The 18,585-nt window shown below is 36.2% G+C and overlaps 1 protein-coding gene across 2 annotated transcripts in view; it reads right to left on the bottom strand.

Moving 5' to 3' along the window:
* The window catches only part of CNTNAP2 (contactin associated protein 2), a 1,024,120-nt gene that overhangs the window by 160,276 nt on the left and 845,259 nt on the right, over positions 1-18,585 (bottom strand). For both annotated transcript variants that reach the window (XM_005519091.3, XM_088052353.1), the window contains exon 15: positions 7,042-7,169. In XM_005519091.3, coding sequence (XP_005519148.2) covers positions 7,042-7,169 — 128 coding nt within the window. The remainder of the gene's footprint in view (positions 1-7,041; positions 7,170-18,585) is intronic.

Below are 18,585 nucleotides of genomic sequence, written 5' to 3'. Positions count from 1 at the left end.
AGTAAAGGTCGTGTACTGTAGAATCACTGAGAGCTTATAAAGCATTAATGTCACCAATTCCCTGTGAGTGTTGAGATGATATAAAAAAAAGAAGCAAAACAGAGCTTTATGTGGAAAGAGCACTCACAGTATCTAACAGTCCTATGCAGACCAATTTGTTCCAAATATCTAGGCAAAAATGTCTCCTGCTGTACAAATGCAAAAGAGTAGGAGAAAAGTGTCTAGAATGATTAGCTAGGTTTAAGTAGTATCACAAAGAAAGAAAATATTTTTTTTGGAACTTAAATAATTCCAACCATACATGTTCAAATACTATTCACACTGCCTTACACTCCCCATCATCTAAACTCAAAGACAATTCCAGCTGATTTGCAATTTCAGACAGATTAAGTCTTCTCATTTTGGTACTGTCCACCATGGATCATCTAAGGTAGAGCTTATCTTGCTGAAAAACATACATAACAGGAAGTTCTAAATTAAAGTCAAAAGTTTTTGGTGTACAACATCAGAGAATCACTTTTGAATGTAATTACAGTGCTTCTGAGAACTGGTTCCAATTAAAAAGGATGACAAAACTACCAGCCAGAGTGCCAGCACTTGGAGCACTTTGCTGCTTAGGAAGGATATGAAAACATATGTAAAAGAAGGACATACTTTATCCCAAATCCACCTTTAAATTTCCTGGCGTGTTTCAGCATGGCAGAGAAATGCCTGAAATTCATGTGAACAATGGAGATTTTCCAGCTCCTATTTTCAAGCCAGGCAAAGTTTTATTTACATGGCCAGAAACAGCCTATACTTGTATGAGGCAACTGGCCACAGTCTAAGCTTTCCTGGGAGGTGAGAAAATGAAGAGTTCTCTGAGAAACATTAAGACTCCACAGGAGGGCATTTAAGCACTGCTTCCTAGAGAAAATATTTCTGCAAGAAGATGAAAATAAATTCTAGTTAAACTTCACAATAAATTTAATTATGCATTATGAAACAAGGTTAAAGGTGAAGGGAAAGTGAAAGTCTTAAGAATGAGAAGTGACAATATTTAAATTCGATGTTAAACAACTGCAAAAGAATGTGTTTTTTTTTTTACTTAAAAAGTTGCAGAAAAATGACCTAGTGGGTCATTTTTTCACTTGGGTCTCTGGGGAAAGCAATTGCATATGAAGGATAACCACAGCAGTTTGATTAACTAAAGCATAGATCCCTACCCGATTCTGAACTGAAGACTGTCGTTTTCTCACCCTCAATATAATCCACTGAAAAAATCAAATGAGTCTGAAATAGTACTTCTGGCAGCACTTGGTTGGCAGGTTGCTTTTATTGAAGAAAAAATAAAAAGGACACTTTTCTTTCTCTGCTTTGCTGGTAGCACTGGAACAACTGTGATAAGCAGTGAGCACAATGCCTTGGTGTTCTTTGGATGAATCTGTATTTCCCCTTGAGTTGCACAATTTACAATCCAATGCAGCACATAAAGACATGCTGTGGTAATAGATGTGGAAATACAGCCGACAAATTATCATGTGTACTGAAGGCACCGTTATGTACTGGTGAAAAAATATTTAAACTCTTAGATGGATCAAATTTTGATCTGTATTTTCCCTACTGAACATACCACAATTTATTTGAAAATCACAAGAAGATAAAAATAATAGTATAAAAATGTATGAAGATACACCTAGCAATACAAGCACAAAAAAAAAATAAAAAAAGATAAATGTAGAAAATTGAGAGATTTTCACTGGTTTTCTAACTTTAGTAGCAGAGAGAAATTAACAACTCAAAAGGGAATTGCCTAAATTTCAGATATGGAATCCCATCACACAAGCCTTCAGCAGAATCATTGCTTCAGGAGTTTCAAAAGAAAAAAATTTGTATTTTATTGAAAGCACTCTGGTGGCTCGATTTTGTTTTTTGATAGGGGGTATCATAGAGGGTATCACTGATGTTAATTTTCATTTGATGCAGTGCTTTCACTTCCATTAACCTGTAAGACAAGTCACTACATAACAGGAATGTTGTTTAAGACAGAGTAAGAGTAAATTGCTTCTCTTTTTAGTAGAGGACTCAATTCCAGTTGAATCTTTCAATAACTCAATTACATTTTTTTTGTTGTTTTTGTTTTTGTTTTTGTTTTCCCCCCCAGGATATCTCCAGTTTACCTATGCACCGTACTTATGTTTGTAACAGTAACAACACTGCAGATCTGTTTGAGTTGACACACTGCATTATCCTACTAAAGAATTGACCTTGGATGTAGGTTTAATGTGTAACTGGAAACTGCACTGTAAGGCTATGCTATTTTTTTCCCTGAAATTCAGGTGGTACCCTTGAAAAACAAGTTCAAGTTGTTGAAAGAGTACTCAATTTGCAATGTAATGAAAATGGATTTAGCATGCACATGAAACAGTTAATTTATTTTCATTATAAGTGACAGATCTGAGTCACCAACCTGCACATGTGATGCATAAGAAGTACTTAAGGAATACAAACCCACTCCTTACCAAGGATACCAGGCTCTAAGCAGTGACCCTGGAAGTGGCTGTTTGGTTGAGATAACTACATAGTGGTTTCAATACAAACCCAGAGTCACAAAAAATGTGCATGCCCATACCACTGTCTGAATAAATAAGCCAACTCTGCTGGAACATTCTAAAAAGGGTAAAACCAGAAGTGATATTTGTAATTGAAAGAAACAAAGCATCAGTAATGAAAGGAGTAATAATGAGCTATAATCAAAATCACTGAAAAAAGAAACTCCAGGTATATTTCCCCTGAAAATACACATGCAGAGTCATATGTACACGTGCTCAAACAAAATCAATGCACTGATGGAAGAACTGAGCTTTGATTTGTTCCTGAACTTCAGTTATCTGTGAAGGGGACATTTTTTGTCTGTCTTTGCGGGTTCTGCAAGCACACTGCTGATGCTAGTCTTCACAAAAACTTAGCTTAGGAAGAACCACAGTCAATGCAGCTGCTTCCTCCTCCACATTTTGAAGATTACAGATAATAGAAGTAATATACAAGAAAATGATTCATGGCTCAGAAATCAAAGTCTTACTGGGAGGATAAAAACTGTACAGCAGAGGAGATGGAAAAAACATAAATCTGAGCTGTGTAAAAAGCATCTCCCCTTTAAATTCTGTCTTTGCTATAGAGGAAATGGGACAAAAGGAAAACAGACTCAAGGAGAAAAGCAAATCTAGAGCAGAATAGTCAGTCTATTCCCCTCTGGGCATATAAAGAGCAAACTGAAATAAAAATCTTTGGAAGTCCTTGGGAAAAGGATACTCTTAGCAGGTGGCAAATATAGAAGCTTTGTGAAAACCGGTATTTTCCTAAGGGGAATGAAAAAAGTTTTTCAGAAGGTGCCAGAAGCCACAAAAGTAATTTTGATTCAATATGATTATTGACAAAAATCTCTGTAGCAGTAGCCCCACTATGGCAAGCTAAGTCCTCCAGTCTGGCTTCAAAAGAAATTACCAGATCTGCTTTAGAAGCCTTGATCTACCACCTCAGGCTGAGTTTAGACACAAAAAAAAACCTCAGCACACTTGTGTTCTTCTCCAAAGGGAGAAGGCTCAAGGTGCCCTTTTGCATTACAGTAAAATAGCGTAAAGAGATGGACAAGGTTTTTCTTTTACTGGTTGGGCAAGGTTAAATGCAGGGCAACTGAGGAGTCCAGGTCCTATTGCATAAGTATTAGAAAAAATGTAATAGGTCTGTAAAGGGATTTTAATCAGTGTCTCAAAGTTAACTGAAGAATAAAAATTAATAATTTGTCATTCTATGGTGCCCTTTTTCTTAATCCTGCACAGAATCAGGGAATATTTTCAGGGGAGACAAGAGTAGTTCCCTCATCCAGTATTACTGTGGAGACTAAGGACTGATTTTCTTTGTTTATACTTTAAATTCCAGTTCTCCTAAGAGGATATTGAGAATGTGCTGACAAACTGTCACTGTCATGCTGTAAGTACAACACTCATACAGTTGTGGTCAGGAAGGACAGCTTTGCTTTAAGTCTGTGTAGAGTCAACATTTGCTAAAAACCCTTGCTTGATCTTTGAATTGTTGCAGCATGAGTGTCAAAAAGTGACAAAAAAATCTCACCAAATTCATCTCCTCCTTGTGCACCTGTTCTCCATGAAATTGGGTAACTTTGCTTCCCTGGTAGATCACCACTTAGAAAAATCATTAGATGTTAAGAAAACATTCCTTAACACTAAAATAGCAAATAGGAAAGACACATCCTGGGTATTTAATCCAAGGTTCAAAATAGGCCCAAACCAGATTTATGGGATTTTTGACACAGTGACTGAATGAGTCTTCATCATTCTGATAGAATATGGCAGCTTAAGCAGATCTTTAGAGGGGTAATAAAGGCCCTTTTTGCTGACCACTTTTCAGAATGCAAGTAGTGTTTTGTGCAGTTAAATATGAAGAATACTTCTGGAACACAAAGATGTGTAATCATGCATAAACCAGTTTTCTGATCTTTATCTCCAACAGTAGCCGCTATTCAAGAACAGCCTTAATCAAGTAATAAATCAGGCAAAAAAAAAATGAAATTGTCATTTGTGGGACCAAAATAAAACCTATATTTCTGAAAGAAAAATATTGTTATTTTTGTAACAGGAAAGCACTTAGGATTCTGAAATCTTTCTTGGTTTGTGTCAAAACAAATTGCACTGAGATGGATGATTTTCAGATTTACTTTGGTCAGTCAATAATGTAGGAACAGTTAATTTTTGTGGCCTCTGATTATTAATGGATTCTTGAGAATTTGATGAACATGGGAAGAAGTGAATTGAATGAAATGATAAATATCTTTGCTTTCTTTAGTTGTCTTTGCCCTCAAACATTAAGCTTTGAGCTGTCTCTTTTTAAGGACTGCAAAGGCCATCAGCTCTGTGTACTCTTACTGCTGGACTCAGGTACAGTCATGAGCTGGCCTAGGTGACATGTCACTGTCACTAGATGTAACACAGAATTAGCTATGAAGTGGCAAATTATACTGTAATTCTGGTGGGAAAATATGACTTCATGCGCTGCAAAATATCCCCGGACTATGGGTTAATATAACACATGGTATGGACAACCCTCAGGGCAAGACAAGTTGTTAAGGTTTTGGCTGCAACCACAATGAGAAATTCTCCTAAATAGGTAAATTTTTATTTGACTGGTTACTTTTTCTACCATCCTTGCAAGCAAAACAAAAATTTGCATTTCTTAGACAGTCTTCATGACTATAACTGAATTTCATTTGCACACGCAACTGAATTTAACTGAATGCATGAACTGTTCTGTGATGTCACTCAACATCTTTAGTGCTAATAATGTTGGTTTTGATGCATGTAATACACCAAAAAAACCCAACAACAACCAACAAAAAACCAAAAAGCAATAGGCTTGTGGTTTGTTGTTGTTTTTAATTCTTTTCCAGAAATTTAGCACTTTGGATCTTTCTTCAAATTTGGAACAAAAGCACAGTTTAAAATTTTGGCATTTTCTCTGGAATGGAAACCTTGTTTTCCACAAGGTGAAACAGCAGCTTTGTATACATTGAAGAAAGAATACAAAGGGGAATGTTTAGTAAATGTCCTGGGAATATAAAACAGGAGCTTTGCAAAGGACTGGGGTTTATATTATCTCCTGTGAGAACATATCTGTGATACCAGATTTCTGACAATAATATATGGTCATGGAAAAAAAAAATCAAATTTATTCAGAGGCAAAGTTTTTTAAAAACTACAAATAATATCTGTAAAGTTCATTTTCAAAGGAGAAATTAAATTAACCAGAATGGTAGGAATACACCCCTTCAGTTTCCCAAAAGGCTGTGTCACTCAGTCACACTAATAAAGGCTATTGCCTGCTCAGATGAGGTTTCATTTATACTAATATTTAGAAATGGCTCACACTTTAGAGACTGACATTTCTATAAGCACTCAGATTCATGATATGAGGAATTATGGGTGCAAGAAAAATAATGTTTGTTCTTTTGTGTCATCAGTTGTAAGAGACCATAATAAAAAAGTTTATCAAACATAGCTGAGATACAAATAAACACAGACTCACCTGTGATTGGTCAAACACCATATATAACAAGCAACAAATATATGATGTGAATATTTCTGCATCACCTCAGTCTTACAGGCTGAGTTATAGTACTCTTTACTACGGCTGGATTTTGTATTATTTATAGATCATACAAATATTAGTTGTTTTATATTAAATCAGACAACCTTTCCTTACTGCACCTATTATAAGAGAACTGCCTTAAAACACAGCGGAAAAATAAAATGTGTTTGTCAATTGCACAGAGTTTGAATTTTTGAAGTGTGATTTAGAAAGGCCTTAAACAGTTGCTCTGCCTTTGGTAGTGAATTTCACCTGAAATATAAAACAGACTGAATCAGGACTACAGTTTTCGTCAGTGCATTCCAATTTTGAGTGTGTGTGCAGTGGAAATTTAAACATGATACTGATTTACTCCATCACTAGATGATCAAATTGGAGGATGTACACCTCTTATCATCACTAGGTCTGGAAACCAGAGACTGCAACAAAAAACTCCCAGTGCTTTACATGGAAACATCTAGTCCTGGTACAGCTAGCATCTGATCAAATCTTGTCAAATTTACACACCTACAACCAGAGATTAGTGATGAGTTTTGCCTTCGTGGTATCATTTATATCCTATAAGCATAGTAATGATAATGACAAGAGCACCCAACAGAAGCACAGATGTTGAGAGATATTAATATGCAATCTCTATTACTGCTCATCTACATAAACTTAGTTGAATAATCCAAGTTGCCACATTTGCCATAAAATGAAGAAGAATATTGGTATTTTAAATGAAAAGATAAGCCATTATATGTATATTTTCATAGACAAAATTTCTCAAATCCCATCATGCTTTCATAGCAAAAGGTCTTTTGAGTAGACAGCCATGAGTTCCCAGGGGTGTCTCCAAAATTAGCCCTTTCCAACTGAGTTTCTACTCAGGAGTATGAGGAAGAAAACCAGAGAACTTACTATCTCCTTGGCAGCGCACAGGACCCACTGATACCTTGGCTTCTGACCCAGGCCTGTCAAGGTCTCCAACCACCACCTGGCTGACTGGTAGGTGCTCTTTGTATGACAGCATCCCACTGTCTTTCCTCCTGAATTACAGAGACACAAAAAGAAAGCAATTGTGAAGCACATGAAATTATTTTCCTTCTAAGCACCAAAAGAATAGGTGTACAACAGTCGCATGCAGCTCAAACCCCATTTTAGCTAGCAAGACCACAGAAATTCAATTTATAGTCATGTCTTAGAGCTCCTCATTCCAACTGCAAGTGTTTTTTTTTATGCTTAGACCAAATCACTGTGCACAGTTACAATATTTTTCCTTTATTATTTCAAGAGATGAGCCCAACCGGCATTGAGTGTTCTTTCTTCCAAATAGAAAATGAAATAAGCAATATTTAATGAGGTACTTTATCTCTCAGCTGGTTTGCCTCTGTGGGTTGTTTTTTTAGGTTTTTATATTTTTGGTTGGTTTGTATTTTTTGTTTTGTTTTGTTTGTGTTTTTATTTTTTAATATAAACACACATATAAAAGGCTAAATTATCCACACAGGAAAAAATGCCCTACATATAGTATTAAGATTATAATTTTGGACAGAGAAGAAAGAAAGAAGAAACAAAATAAATCCTTCTATTTTTCTCTCTTCTCCCCTGCTCCTCTTTTTAGCTCTATGCTGCCATGTAATTGGGTATCTAAAGCAAAGAACTTTTTGATCTAAAATATCAATTCCTTTGTTCAAAAATAACACAGGATGAAGGATTAATTCAGTATCTAGAAAAGTTAACAAAACCACACAATATGACTATAACTGAGAACTTGTAATGATTTCAGGAAAATGAAAGTCTTTTTCATCTCTAACTTGGATGACTCCAAGGTTGGACTCATTATATTGCTAATAACTGGGCAGGTCAGCAGGGATCTGTGATAGTGTTCAGATCTGTGGTAATGTTCAGAGTCTTCCAATAGCACAGTACAGTTTTCCTGTGGTCATCCTTATTTGGTCCATCTGAAGAGATGGAAAGCAAAACATTCTTTTTAAAAGAAGCACAACTGAATTAGTTAAGAGAATAACCATCCTAGTTTCAAACAACAGTTCACTGGAACTAGTGTCTGTTCTCTGTCAGGAAGAGGGCAATAAGAGATTAAAATATTGGATTTTTTCAAATAGCAGGTGACTGTTTTACTTAATGTGTGTATTCTTCCCCCTCAGAGAATGTGGTCCTTTGTGTTATGTGACTCTGAGTTGCTGAGATCATTAACCCTCTTTGGCTGGAGCTACACCAAGTGCTCTCTCGGTGAGGTTGCTACATTGGACATTGGTAGAAAAGGAGGAAAGCAGAGAGCAGGAACCCTGGCAGGCTGCTCCTGCACGTTGTGCTGGCTTGTAGCACACTGCTTTTCATCCCCAGATCACCATGTCCTTTACAAAGGCATCCTTTTCATCAATTTGGAGACAAGCAGTATAAGAAAAGAAAGATTAAAGGACGTTCCATTTAAGAAAGAAAAAAGTGAATAAGAAAGACAAGTATGTGGACCTAATCTTCATCACTGGTAAAGACTGCATCCATGGGATCCACTCCCTTCTAATAGAAGATAAATGTAGGTCATCACTTTACTCTTTCTGAGATTTTCCTCTGAGACTTTCTCTGCTGATTTTTACTCTTTCAAAGAATATTTTAAAGTTGGACATATCAATTTAAAATAAAGAATGCTTTGAAGAGAGGTAAAAAGAAAACTATTGGCATTTCTCTTTTTTTCTTTTCTTCCTTTCTCACAAAACCAGCTAATATTTCAGCTCCAAATAAGGATGTTAAAGGGCAGCAGTTTTCCTGTCACCAATAGCTTTCACCTTCTATGAAGGAAATAAAAAGGAGCAGTAAAAATTTTCTCCCTCTTTACTGATCATTTTTTGCTCATTTTAATATTTTATTTATGCACTTAGTGATATGGTCACTTTAAAGCTGTTGCCATGACAATAAACGCTAAATGTTAGAGTTCTTTTCAGAAAAAGCCTTATTTTCTTGTTATCACTTACTTGTGTCATCATTGCAGCAAATGCATTTTCCTGTGCACTGAAGCTATTGAGGACTAGGAGTGCTGAACTAAGAGCTGAGAGAGATGAGTTGCCTCAGAACCTGGGTAGTTCTTTTGCTCTTAAAAACATGGGACAATGATGATTTTTTGGCCCATACATGTGCCAGTAAGACAAATAGACTCAGAGATCGACTGGCTAGGTTATGCTTTTCTTACATGCTTGTATTTCCTCTGGACATACTAATCAGTGCTGACAAAAATCAAAAAAGTTTTAAACCAAGGCCTGGTTATTATGCCTGTCTTTGTACAACACACTTAGAAATAATCATAGCTAGAACACTCAACTCCTGCAAGTGGTAATGCTTCTGACGGTATTTAAAGACTTTGCACATTAATAGGGTGGAGAAAGTCTCTGAAGTTTTTCCTCACCAAAGAAAATCCCCTCAAGAGAATAAAGATTGAATTCAGAGAGTGTCATATTCCTATTAATAGCCAAATGGGAGATGAATGAATCTGATCAAATCCTGTAATTATTACCAGGAGATATTGATGAAATCTCAGCGTAATTTTCTACTCCTAATTTCTTTTCCTATATATAACAGTCTGCAAAATGCTTCAGGGTGCCTTTGAATGAAAGTAGCAGATATTAGTGTGAGATTTATCGTTGTTTTGATTGTGATAATCTACTTACTCTTTATAAGCATTCAGTGGTATGTAAAAAAAAAAAGCATTATATATGTATCAGCAAATGACATATTCAAAGTAATGATAAGATTCCGTATCATTATTAATTTGTTTATATAATGATTTAATACAACCAGACTACTGCTACTGGAGAAATTTATTTTTTCCCATTTTGTTAGACTTCACTTAATTATCAGCCCAGCCATACAAAGTAGAATGAGTAAAGGATGTACTACGGGTAGGAATGGACTTGGTTTTAAAAGATATGGTTTAGTGACTTGAGGAACTGAAGTTATTTTGATAACATAAATAAAACACCTACTGGACTGAAAATGTAGTGTTAAGCACATATAATTTAGCGATTAGCAGTGGTTTGAAGAATTCAAACTCCAAAGTATGACAATTTCAAAGGTGTACAATTTTCCTCCTCTCACAAGACCCAGGTTTTTACTATATGAGCACCACTGTATAAATCCCTGCATTTCTATAATCTGTCTGAGGGAGGTATAAAGCAGTTTAGTCCAGTTAGGATCTGGAAACCAATCCTTGTGAAAACATCGTGAAGTGCACAGATATACTGAACACTGGTACTTTCTCTCATCCAAAAATATCTGGCAAGAATTTTATTTATATTAAAACTGCTAAGAAGAATGAATATTACAGACAATTTAATGAAAAATGTAACTTTGGCAGCAAATGTAATAATCTACAAGTAAGTTACTTGGAAATAAGCAAGATCTAATTAACACAATTAAAAACAGGGCAAACAAAAACTAGGATTAAAGCAAAAGCAACCCTTGAAAGGTTTTGATAAAATTTAGCTAACTTTTTAATAGACATAATATGCAGCACAAAAGCCATGCTTTTAGATTCACCCTATATCCAGGGCTCTGTCTTTTGGAATTATAAACTGCAAACCATGTACTCTATGACAAAAGTTTTTATTTCCACTGGATTTTGCTGTTCTCAGGGATTCTTATATCTCTTTTCTCCCTTTCCCATGTGTCTTGCCACCTCAGATGCCCTTATATGTTAAGTTTGAGCTAATGACTCACCCTTGATTTGTCTGACAAGGGGTATTATGGAAAATTTCTCATTACTGTATGCGGTCATAAAAACTGACAGAAGATCATAACTCAGTTTAGGGTTTTTCAATACTCTGGCATTGGACAGGATAAGATCCTAGGAAATATGTGGTTCCTAAAAGCAAAAGAAGGAGGAACTCTTACAGTTAAGACTGATCTTAAGGCAATTAAACTTCTCTATCATGCATAAAATATTTTTACTTTTGAGACCACTCACCTCATGAATGTCTAAACAATTTGATAAAAGATCATCTAATCCCAGCACCCAAATTATTAACATAAATCCATACTTGGACTTCTATTAGTAAATATAAATTATACTAAAAATGAGGCTGATGGTGCAGCATTCACAAATAATCCTTGTTTAGAAATTTCAAAAGGTTTAATTGACTAGATTAAATTAATTTAAGGGTAGATACACTGAGAAATTAGTCAGAAATATGTTTCACTTAAAAAATCCACCAGGAAGGAGACTGCAAAAATTGACAGGTTCTCTTGCCTGAAAGGACTTCTTGACTTTCGTTTCAAGTAGCAGTTTGTGAGAAAGCACAGAGAAAGGTGAACAATGGAAATAACAAATGGGGCTCTGTTTTCCTTTGAACAATATGGAATCAGTTTCTAGTGAAAATATGCCTTTTCTGAGTATTTGCTCATATTCTCCTTCCAAAAGGCCAGCTGAGACAGAAAGTCTCTTCAAGCAGAGTAGCTCCTCTTACAATCTTTATTTATTTAGTGTTATTTTTAAGAAATAAAGGAAATTTATGTATTCTCATCTTTTGAGGTCCAGCAACTGTTCTGACTTGACTTTTAATTTTTCTTATTTCTATACTGAGATATTTTAAGAATGAAATCTAGGAATTCTACCATGCTGTAATTGATCTTTGCATCTGTCAGCAATTGAATCAATATTATGTTGGAGTTTAATTTTTAAGTAAGTCAGGGAACATATGTGACATTTCCTTTAGAAGAAATGCAAAATTGGGATGTCCCTTTCACCTTGGATAATTACAGAGACAAGATTACTTGGGATTCAACTGAAGCCAAGAAAAGAAACTTCTGTGAATATAGAGCTGAAAATGGATGATATGGGATTTTTTAAAGGAAAAGTTGACATTGGAAAGGGCAATATCTTTCTCAAATAATTTTTTTTCTCTTGGTTCAGTTTCATTTGGCATTTTAAAATCAGTATTGTTATTTGATCTCAAAATATTTGAAAATTAAAAAATTATTTTAAAAAGCAGTAGTTTATAAAAATGTCCCACAATTAACAATGCCTCAAAAGTCATCCTAAGGTTTTAAAGTCTTTGTTTTATGACTGAAATGAGAAGACTCTCTGAACAGGTGTAATCAATTGAAGGGCAATAAAATGATGCCCCCTTCAGCAACTCAACATATCCCAGGAAGTTAAAAGTCTGTCTTTGTATATCACTTTGACAGAGAGAAACCTACATTTACTCCATGATCCCCTCACAGATGCTGAACTTTCCCATGGAACAGCAGGCTACTGTAGCTCTGAGGGAAGAAAATCATGAAGAACTCTCCTGAGTATTTCCACCTGTTTTAAAAATTACCTGATTGAAAACACCAAGAATTTTAATTACACTTTTGTATATCTGAATGCATTACAGTGGTTGTAATGCTTTACTATGTGGACATTAGAAGTAGTAGTCTAATGAAATGTACATTTCTAATATCTGTACTACTGAATGTACTGTTGCAAGGTCTATGCAGATAAATGATGAACTCTTTGCTGTATCTATGCTACTGACTAGCCACAAACCTTTGGATCACATCCTTTCCAACTATCAGACCAAAAGTACTTCTGGCAGGATTTTTAGGGCACAAGGATCTGTATTGGAAGAAATATTAAAAAATCTCAGAGGTGCAGCTCAGAGGCTTCATTTTTTGGAGTTCTCAACAACTTTGACAGTTTTATTTTGTATGACTGAAAGAGCTAAATAAAAATAATTGACTATGACATGACAAAATAACAGATGGCTATAGTTAATGCTGACTTCAGCCCCTATATGCCAGTTCAATACAGTACTGAAGTGCATAACTTTGTGTTGAATTTGGTCCAGAAAACGGAAAGGAGTATGGTACTCACTGCATCCAGAAAATGTCAGTAAAACCCAATTGTATAATAATATATAATTGTATATCTACCACCACTCCTACCCTTCTGCTGGCACTTCCTGCAGTGCTCATCCTCACGTGACGTCTACGCTTATATCTCATACAAAACTGAAACCAATCTACGGCAGGCACATTGGGGAAGACAAGGATGCTGTGACTTAGCTCATGTCTTGGGTTGTTTGTACAGCTTTGGCAGCAAATATTTTGGGAAAAGGTTTATACTGATTACACCCTGGAACAAAGAGTTTGATTAGATAATCTCACAAAATCTCCATATGTGTGATAAGAGTGACCAAAAGAGGGCAATGAAGCATGTGAGGGGTCTGGAGCACAAGTTCAATGAGGAGCAGCTGAGGGTGCTGGGTTTTGCCTGGAGGAGGCTCAGGAAAGACCTTATCACTCTCTACAGCTGCCTGAGAGGAGGTTGTAGAAAACTGGGGGTAGCATCTTCTCCCAAGTAACAAGGACTAGAGGAAATGGCCTCCAGCTCCATCAAAAGAGGCTTAGGTAGGAAAAACATCACAGGTTTGGATGACAGAAAATTTAAGTTACTTGCTAGACATCACATAGAAAAAAGAACACCAGCACCCCACTTCTAAATAGTAATCTAAGTAACAAAGAGCCCAAACACAGTAGAAGTAATGTCACATATTATTAAAATTCCATGTTATTATTTGACTATCTCCTTTCTGTAAAGGCCCCTACCACATCTGTACTGATATTTAAGAAAACATAGGTATTTGAGCCTATTTTTCAGTAAGCTCTTCCCATTCTACCTGACCTCAAAGTTTAATTGTACCAACCACATCTTGTTTTCTGTATCTTTAATCAACTCACATTCTTTAAATACTGTGTTTCAAAGGTGTTGCCTAAGAAGATCTCAGTTTCTGCCCTTAGAAACTTGTACTTTAATTTTGTCTCCAGTCTCAGCCCCAGAAGATTGCTTCCTATATCACTTTCATGAGTATGTGGAAGAAGGCAAATCCCCAGCAGCGATCCTTCTCTCAAAGTGGCACTTACCCCATCAGGACAGATGACCAATTTTATTTAGTGTTTCTTACATAGCACACAGATTGTACATCTGTAGCTCTTTTCTCCTTGTGAGGATTTCTAACCTACTGATGTTTGAATCTGGACTCAGTGATCCTACAAATTATTATCTTTTTTTCTGCTTATACTAGTAAATAGACAAGTAGTTTCTAATGGAAAAACAGTTAGTAAAAATAATCTAAAAATGAATTCTGCATCAGGACTGTGGTTTTTTAATGCTGTTGTAATCATTTGTTAGACCTATATATTTGTTAGACCTTTAAATGATCCAGCAACTGGTGAGTATATGGGGAATAAACAGCTATTTAAAACATGACAAAGTCAAATGGAAGAAGAAATTTGTGACAACCATAACTAAACAAATAGCCTACCAAAATGAAACCTTAAAAGATTATCTACAAATTGTGCTATAAACATAATGAATTATGTTTCTGTGTCTACTGAGGAAGGAAAGTGGGGTCTATTATCATGAAAGCACTCTAGTTAGAGGAATTAAATATCCCACTACAAAACATTTTAAATGTACACCCATTCATCAGAAATAATTATCTGAAACTGAATGCTCCAAGATATTCAAGCACATTTAAAGCAATGGTGCAGCATAGAGGTAATTAACAGATGTCTTTATTCATTATGCAAACACTTTGCTATCAAGCATGAGCAAAAGCAGGATACTTTTCCTGTCCTAGTAAACACCTACATATATCTCTTAGAATTGATTTAATTTCAATTAGGTTCCTTTTTCAGTGCTTTTGCTAAAAAGATGGATGACCTTGGTTTGAGGTGATATGCAAATTTATCTGTAGGTTAATTTCTTCCTGACCTTTTTGTGATTCTCTGCTATCATTACTCCTTGTCTGTGTGTGTGTGTATCTCCACACACAGTGGAGTAACTGGAGAAAGGAAGGTACACAAGATACTTACTGAAGTTTTTAAAAAAAATGAAATTCCTGCAATGTGTACAACTGTGTCAGCTCCAGAAGCAGCTGGGTTCTGCAGGACTGTACACAGAGATTCTCTCACTGCATTTACTCAAAGCATTATGAGAAAACTGAGTGACAGAGGTTAGGATTTGAGCCACAGGGAAGGCATGGTATGCCACACTTTGTGCTATATATTAGGCTAAATGCAGATGCCCTTGTTTAGAAAAATCTGTTTTGCTGTGCTGACTGTAGCATGTCAAGTGTTTGTTTAACATTTTGTTGATCACACTGATACAGGATTAGTGACCTATTCATTAGCCATATTGCTTCACTTTATTGCTCTAGTGGGTTTCCATTATCCTTTCTGTTAGCCTTTGAGCTCAGCTTTCCTTACATTACATATCACCACTTTTTTTCTCCAACAGAAGACTGGCACAAACTTAGCAGAACTCACCATTTACTTCCTAACACAATTCCATCTGCCCTCAGCCTGTCTTTTCCTAGTACAATACTTGACGAATTCCCCCAAGATTTTTTCTACCAAGTCCTCTGTGGCAGCCCTGACTGCATGGACTGAAATGGCTCTGGGCCACAGGTTTCTAACAACATTTGACAATACGGTCATGAGCAAAGGAGACTGATGATGAAGTGAGTGAAATTCCCCCTCCCTCTTATCTCTAAGAATGGTACTTTTCAGGACTCCGAGCAATTCTGAGTAGATTTTACGGGGAAGCTGACCCTGAAGCAATCAGGTTGTGCTTCTCTGGTATTTTAGACTGTGACATTTTTATCAGCATTAGGTGAAGACAGAAATTAAAATATAATATAGTATAATATAGGTTGAAAAGCCTATGGCTCACAGTATTCAGAGGGTATCCTTGCGAGCCTTGCCACTGTTGAGGTGCATTTCAATGACTAAGTATGTTAATAAGCCAAATGTTGATGCATCTTTTCTTTTCTGACAGCTTAAATGTAGTTTACTGCAGATGCTTCTTGCCTTAAAACAAACCTTTGAGATAAATGTTGCCTCAAGGATGTAGGGATACCAAGAAATCTGCCACTTCTACCTACAGCAAAGACTATGCTTGCAATGCAAGAAAGTTTGCAGTCACTGGTGACAACTCTCTGCTACTGCAGGCAGCCACATCACCTAATCTGCTGCAGAATCTGAACATGTCTCCAGTAGTTTAATCTGAGAGGGACCTAATTATCTTTACAGTAGCTCCCGTGGTGTTATCTTTTGGATTTGTGACCAAACCAGGACAACACAGGGATGGTTTTGTAATTGATCAGCAGCTTATAGGGTCAAGACCCTTTCTGCTTCTCACATAATCACGTGGAGGAGGAAGGTGAGATATTTGGAGTGATGGTATTTGTCTTCCCAAGCAGTCTTTACACGTGATGGAGCCCTGCTTTCCTGGGAATAGCTGAAAACCTGCTTGTCCATGGGTAGTGGTGACTGAATTTCTTTGCTTTGCTCAAGCATGCAGCTTTTGCTTTATCTGATAAACTGTCTCTATCTCAATCAAAAAGATTTTGGACTTTTCCAAGTCTCTCCTTCATCCCAGTGAGGAGCTGTGAGCAAACTGCTGTGTGGAACTTAACTGCCAGCTTAGGAAGAATTTGTTCTTCTCCAATATTCTTACCTAAAAGCTATTCCAGAATGACATTCTTCATTGAAAATGTTACAGGGTAAACAGTACTTGCAGCACCCATTTACAGACCTGTTTCCCATGACTCTGTTAAATCTTTTCCTGAATTTGTGTCTGCTTGCACAGCCTCCTTTGGCAGCCAGTTCCAGAAGTTCACATTTTCCCCATCTGTTTAAATCAGGTCTCATCCCAGATAGCAGTCTGGCACCAGCTTCTGCTGTCTTTGTGCTCTGCTCATGTTCACTGTGTAAGCGTTCTACTGCATGTGAACTTCCCTTTCCTTTTCCTTTGGCAAAAGACAAGGAGTGGTTCAATGTGTATCCAACAATACCCCTGCTCCTTCTGAGCAAGGTATTCCACTGCTCCTAAGGGTACAAGCCAGAAATGGGGTCAGCAAGGAAATTATGTTCACCTTCTCTAACAAATCACTAAATCACAGAATGGTTGGGATGGGAAGGGGCTTCCAGAGATTATCTAGTCCAACCCCCTTTGTAGCCCTCAAGGAAGGTGTGAGTTAATAGCTTTAAAATATCTTTTTCTTTAAAAAAAACAAACGTTTACAAATAATAATAATAATCTGCTTTAAGATGATAGAGGAGTCACTGATAACAAAGCAACAACATTTGGAGGTTTGCTGATGCATTCTTCAGCTGTATCAGTACAATTTATACTGAATTTACATGTTTTTTTTACAAGATCATAAGTAATTTGCAAGTATTCATATATCAAAAGTGGAAACTGAAATTAGATAAGATTCACGAGGAGGTAGGTGCTATAAATTTTCAAATTAAATTACTAGAAGGTTCTCAAGGAAGTTGAATGAGTTACAAAACTTAAGCAAAGGCAGATTGAGTTGTTAGGCTAAAAAAACCAAGCACACAATTTTCTTCATTGTACAACTAAATGAAAGCTATAACTACAGATATAATCATCAGTATGTCCATTTCCCCCTACAAACCTGAACTATTTCAGTCACACATTATGTTTGTTACCTATAAGTAAGTGCCCCACGTAAAAAATCTCTCAGAAGACAGAACCAGCATAAATACTGTATGTAATAAAAGACAAGGTTAGCACATGCAGTCAAAAAGCACACAACTTATTTAGCAACTGAAGCTGAACTACTACTGTGATAATGAAAGAAAAAAGAAAATCATGTTTTGCTTACATATTGGTTCCTTATAATATATATTTCATCGTGTTTTGCACATGTCAGGAGCAAAACTGACATAGAGTCAGAGAAGAAACAGACCCTGAATCTTATAAAGAACTGCAGCTTGTTCAGACTGCCTACCTGTGGAAAGTGAATCCACCACAAAAGTGTTGAATTTGTCTAGGAAAAAAAAGCAACTGCCAGAAAGAGAAGAAAATGCTTCCACATGCTATTTTTTTTCCTGTTTACTGAGGGCTTTTTTTGTTTGGTTGGGTTTTTTTGTGGAGTTAGATTTTTTTCCTATTTTTTTGTTCCATCCCTTGAGAGGCAAAAATATGTCAACAAATAAACACATTTTGAATCACAGATTTTTTTTTAACTTGTCTCATTATTTCTTTCAAAATACTAAAAATCTTAGGCCTGGGATTTTACCAGGACTTTATAGCCAATCATAAGATTGTTGCATCATTTTGCAACTAAATGAAATCCTCAAATTTCAGGAAATGCACATAAGCCAGAAGCAGCACACCACATAACAAATATAAGTAGAAAATAGCTGGAAGATCCCAGGATTATCAAGCCTAACTGCTGTAAGCTCTGCAACTGGGCACTTCTCTACTCAGCTTGGACAGCATATTGGATCTACTAGAGTCAAAAAGTTATTCTTTACACCAATGAAAGAATAAATAAAAATCTGAAGCATGCATTAGTAGTGTGCTGTAGCTTTCAATGTCTTCAGACTTTTTCATCCTCCCTGTAACTAGAGTGCTCTTCCATGGCAATAGGAGAG

The sequence above is a fragment of the Pseudopodoces humilis genome, chromosome 1 (genome assembly GCF_049639895.1).
Source record: "Pseudopodoces humilis isolate 2021_Gansu_Grassland_sample_001 chromosome 1, ASM4963989v1, whole genome shotgun sequence".
Classification (NCBI taxonomy): domain Eukaryota; kingdom Metazoa; phylum Chordata; class Aves; order Passeriformes; family Paridae; genus Pseudopodoces; species Pseudopodoces humilis.
This window is presented reverse-complemented; position numbering and strand designations above follow the sequence as displayed.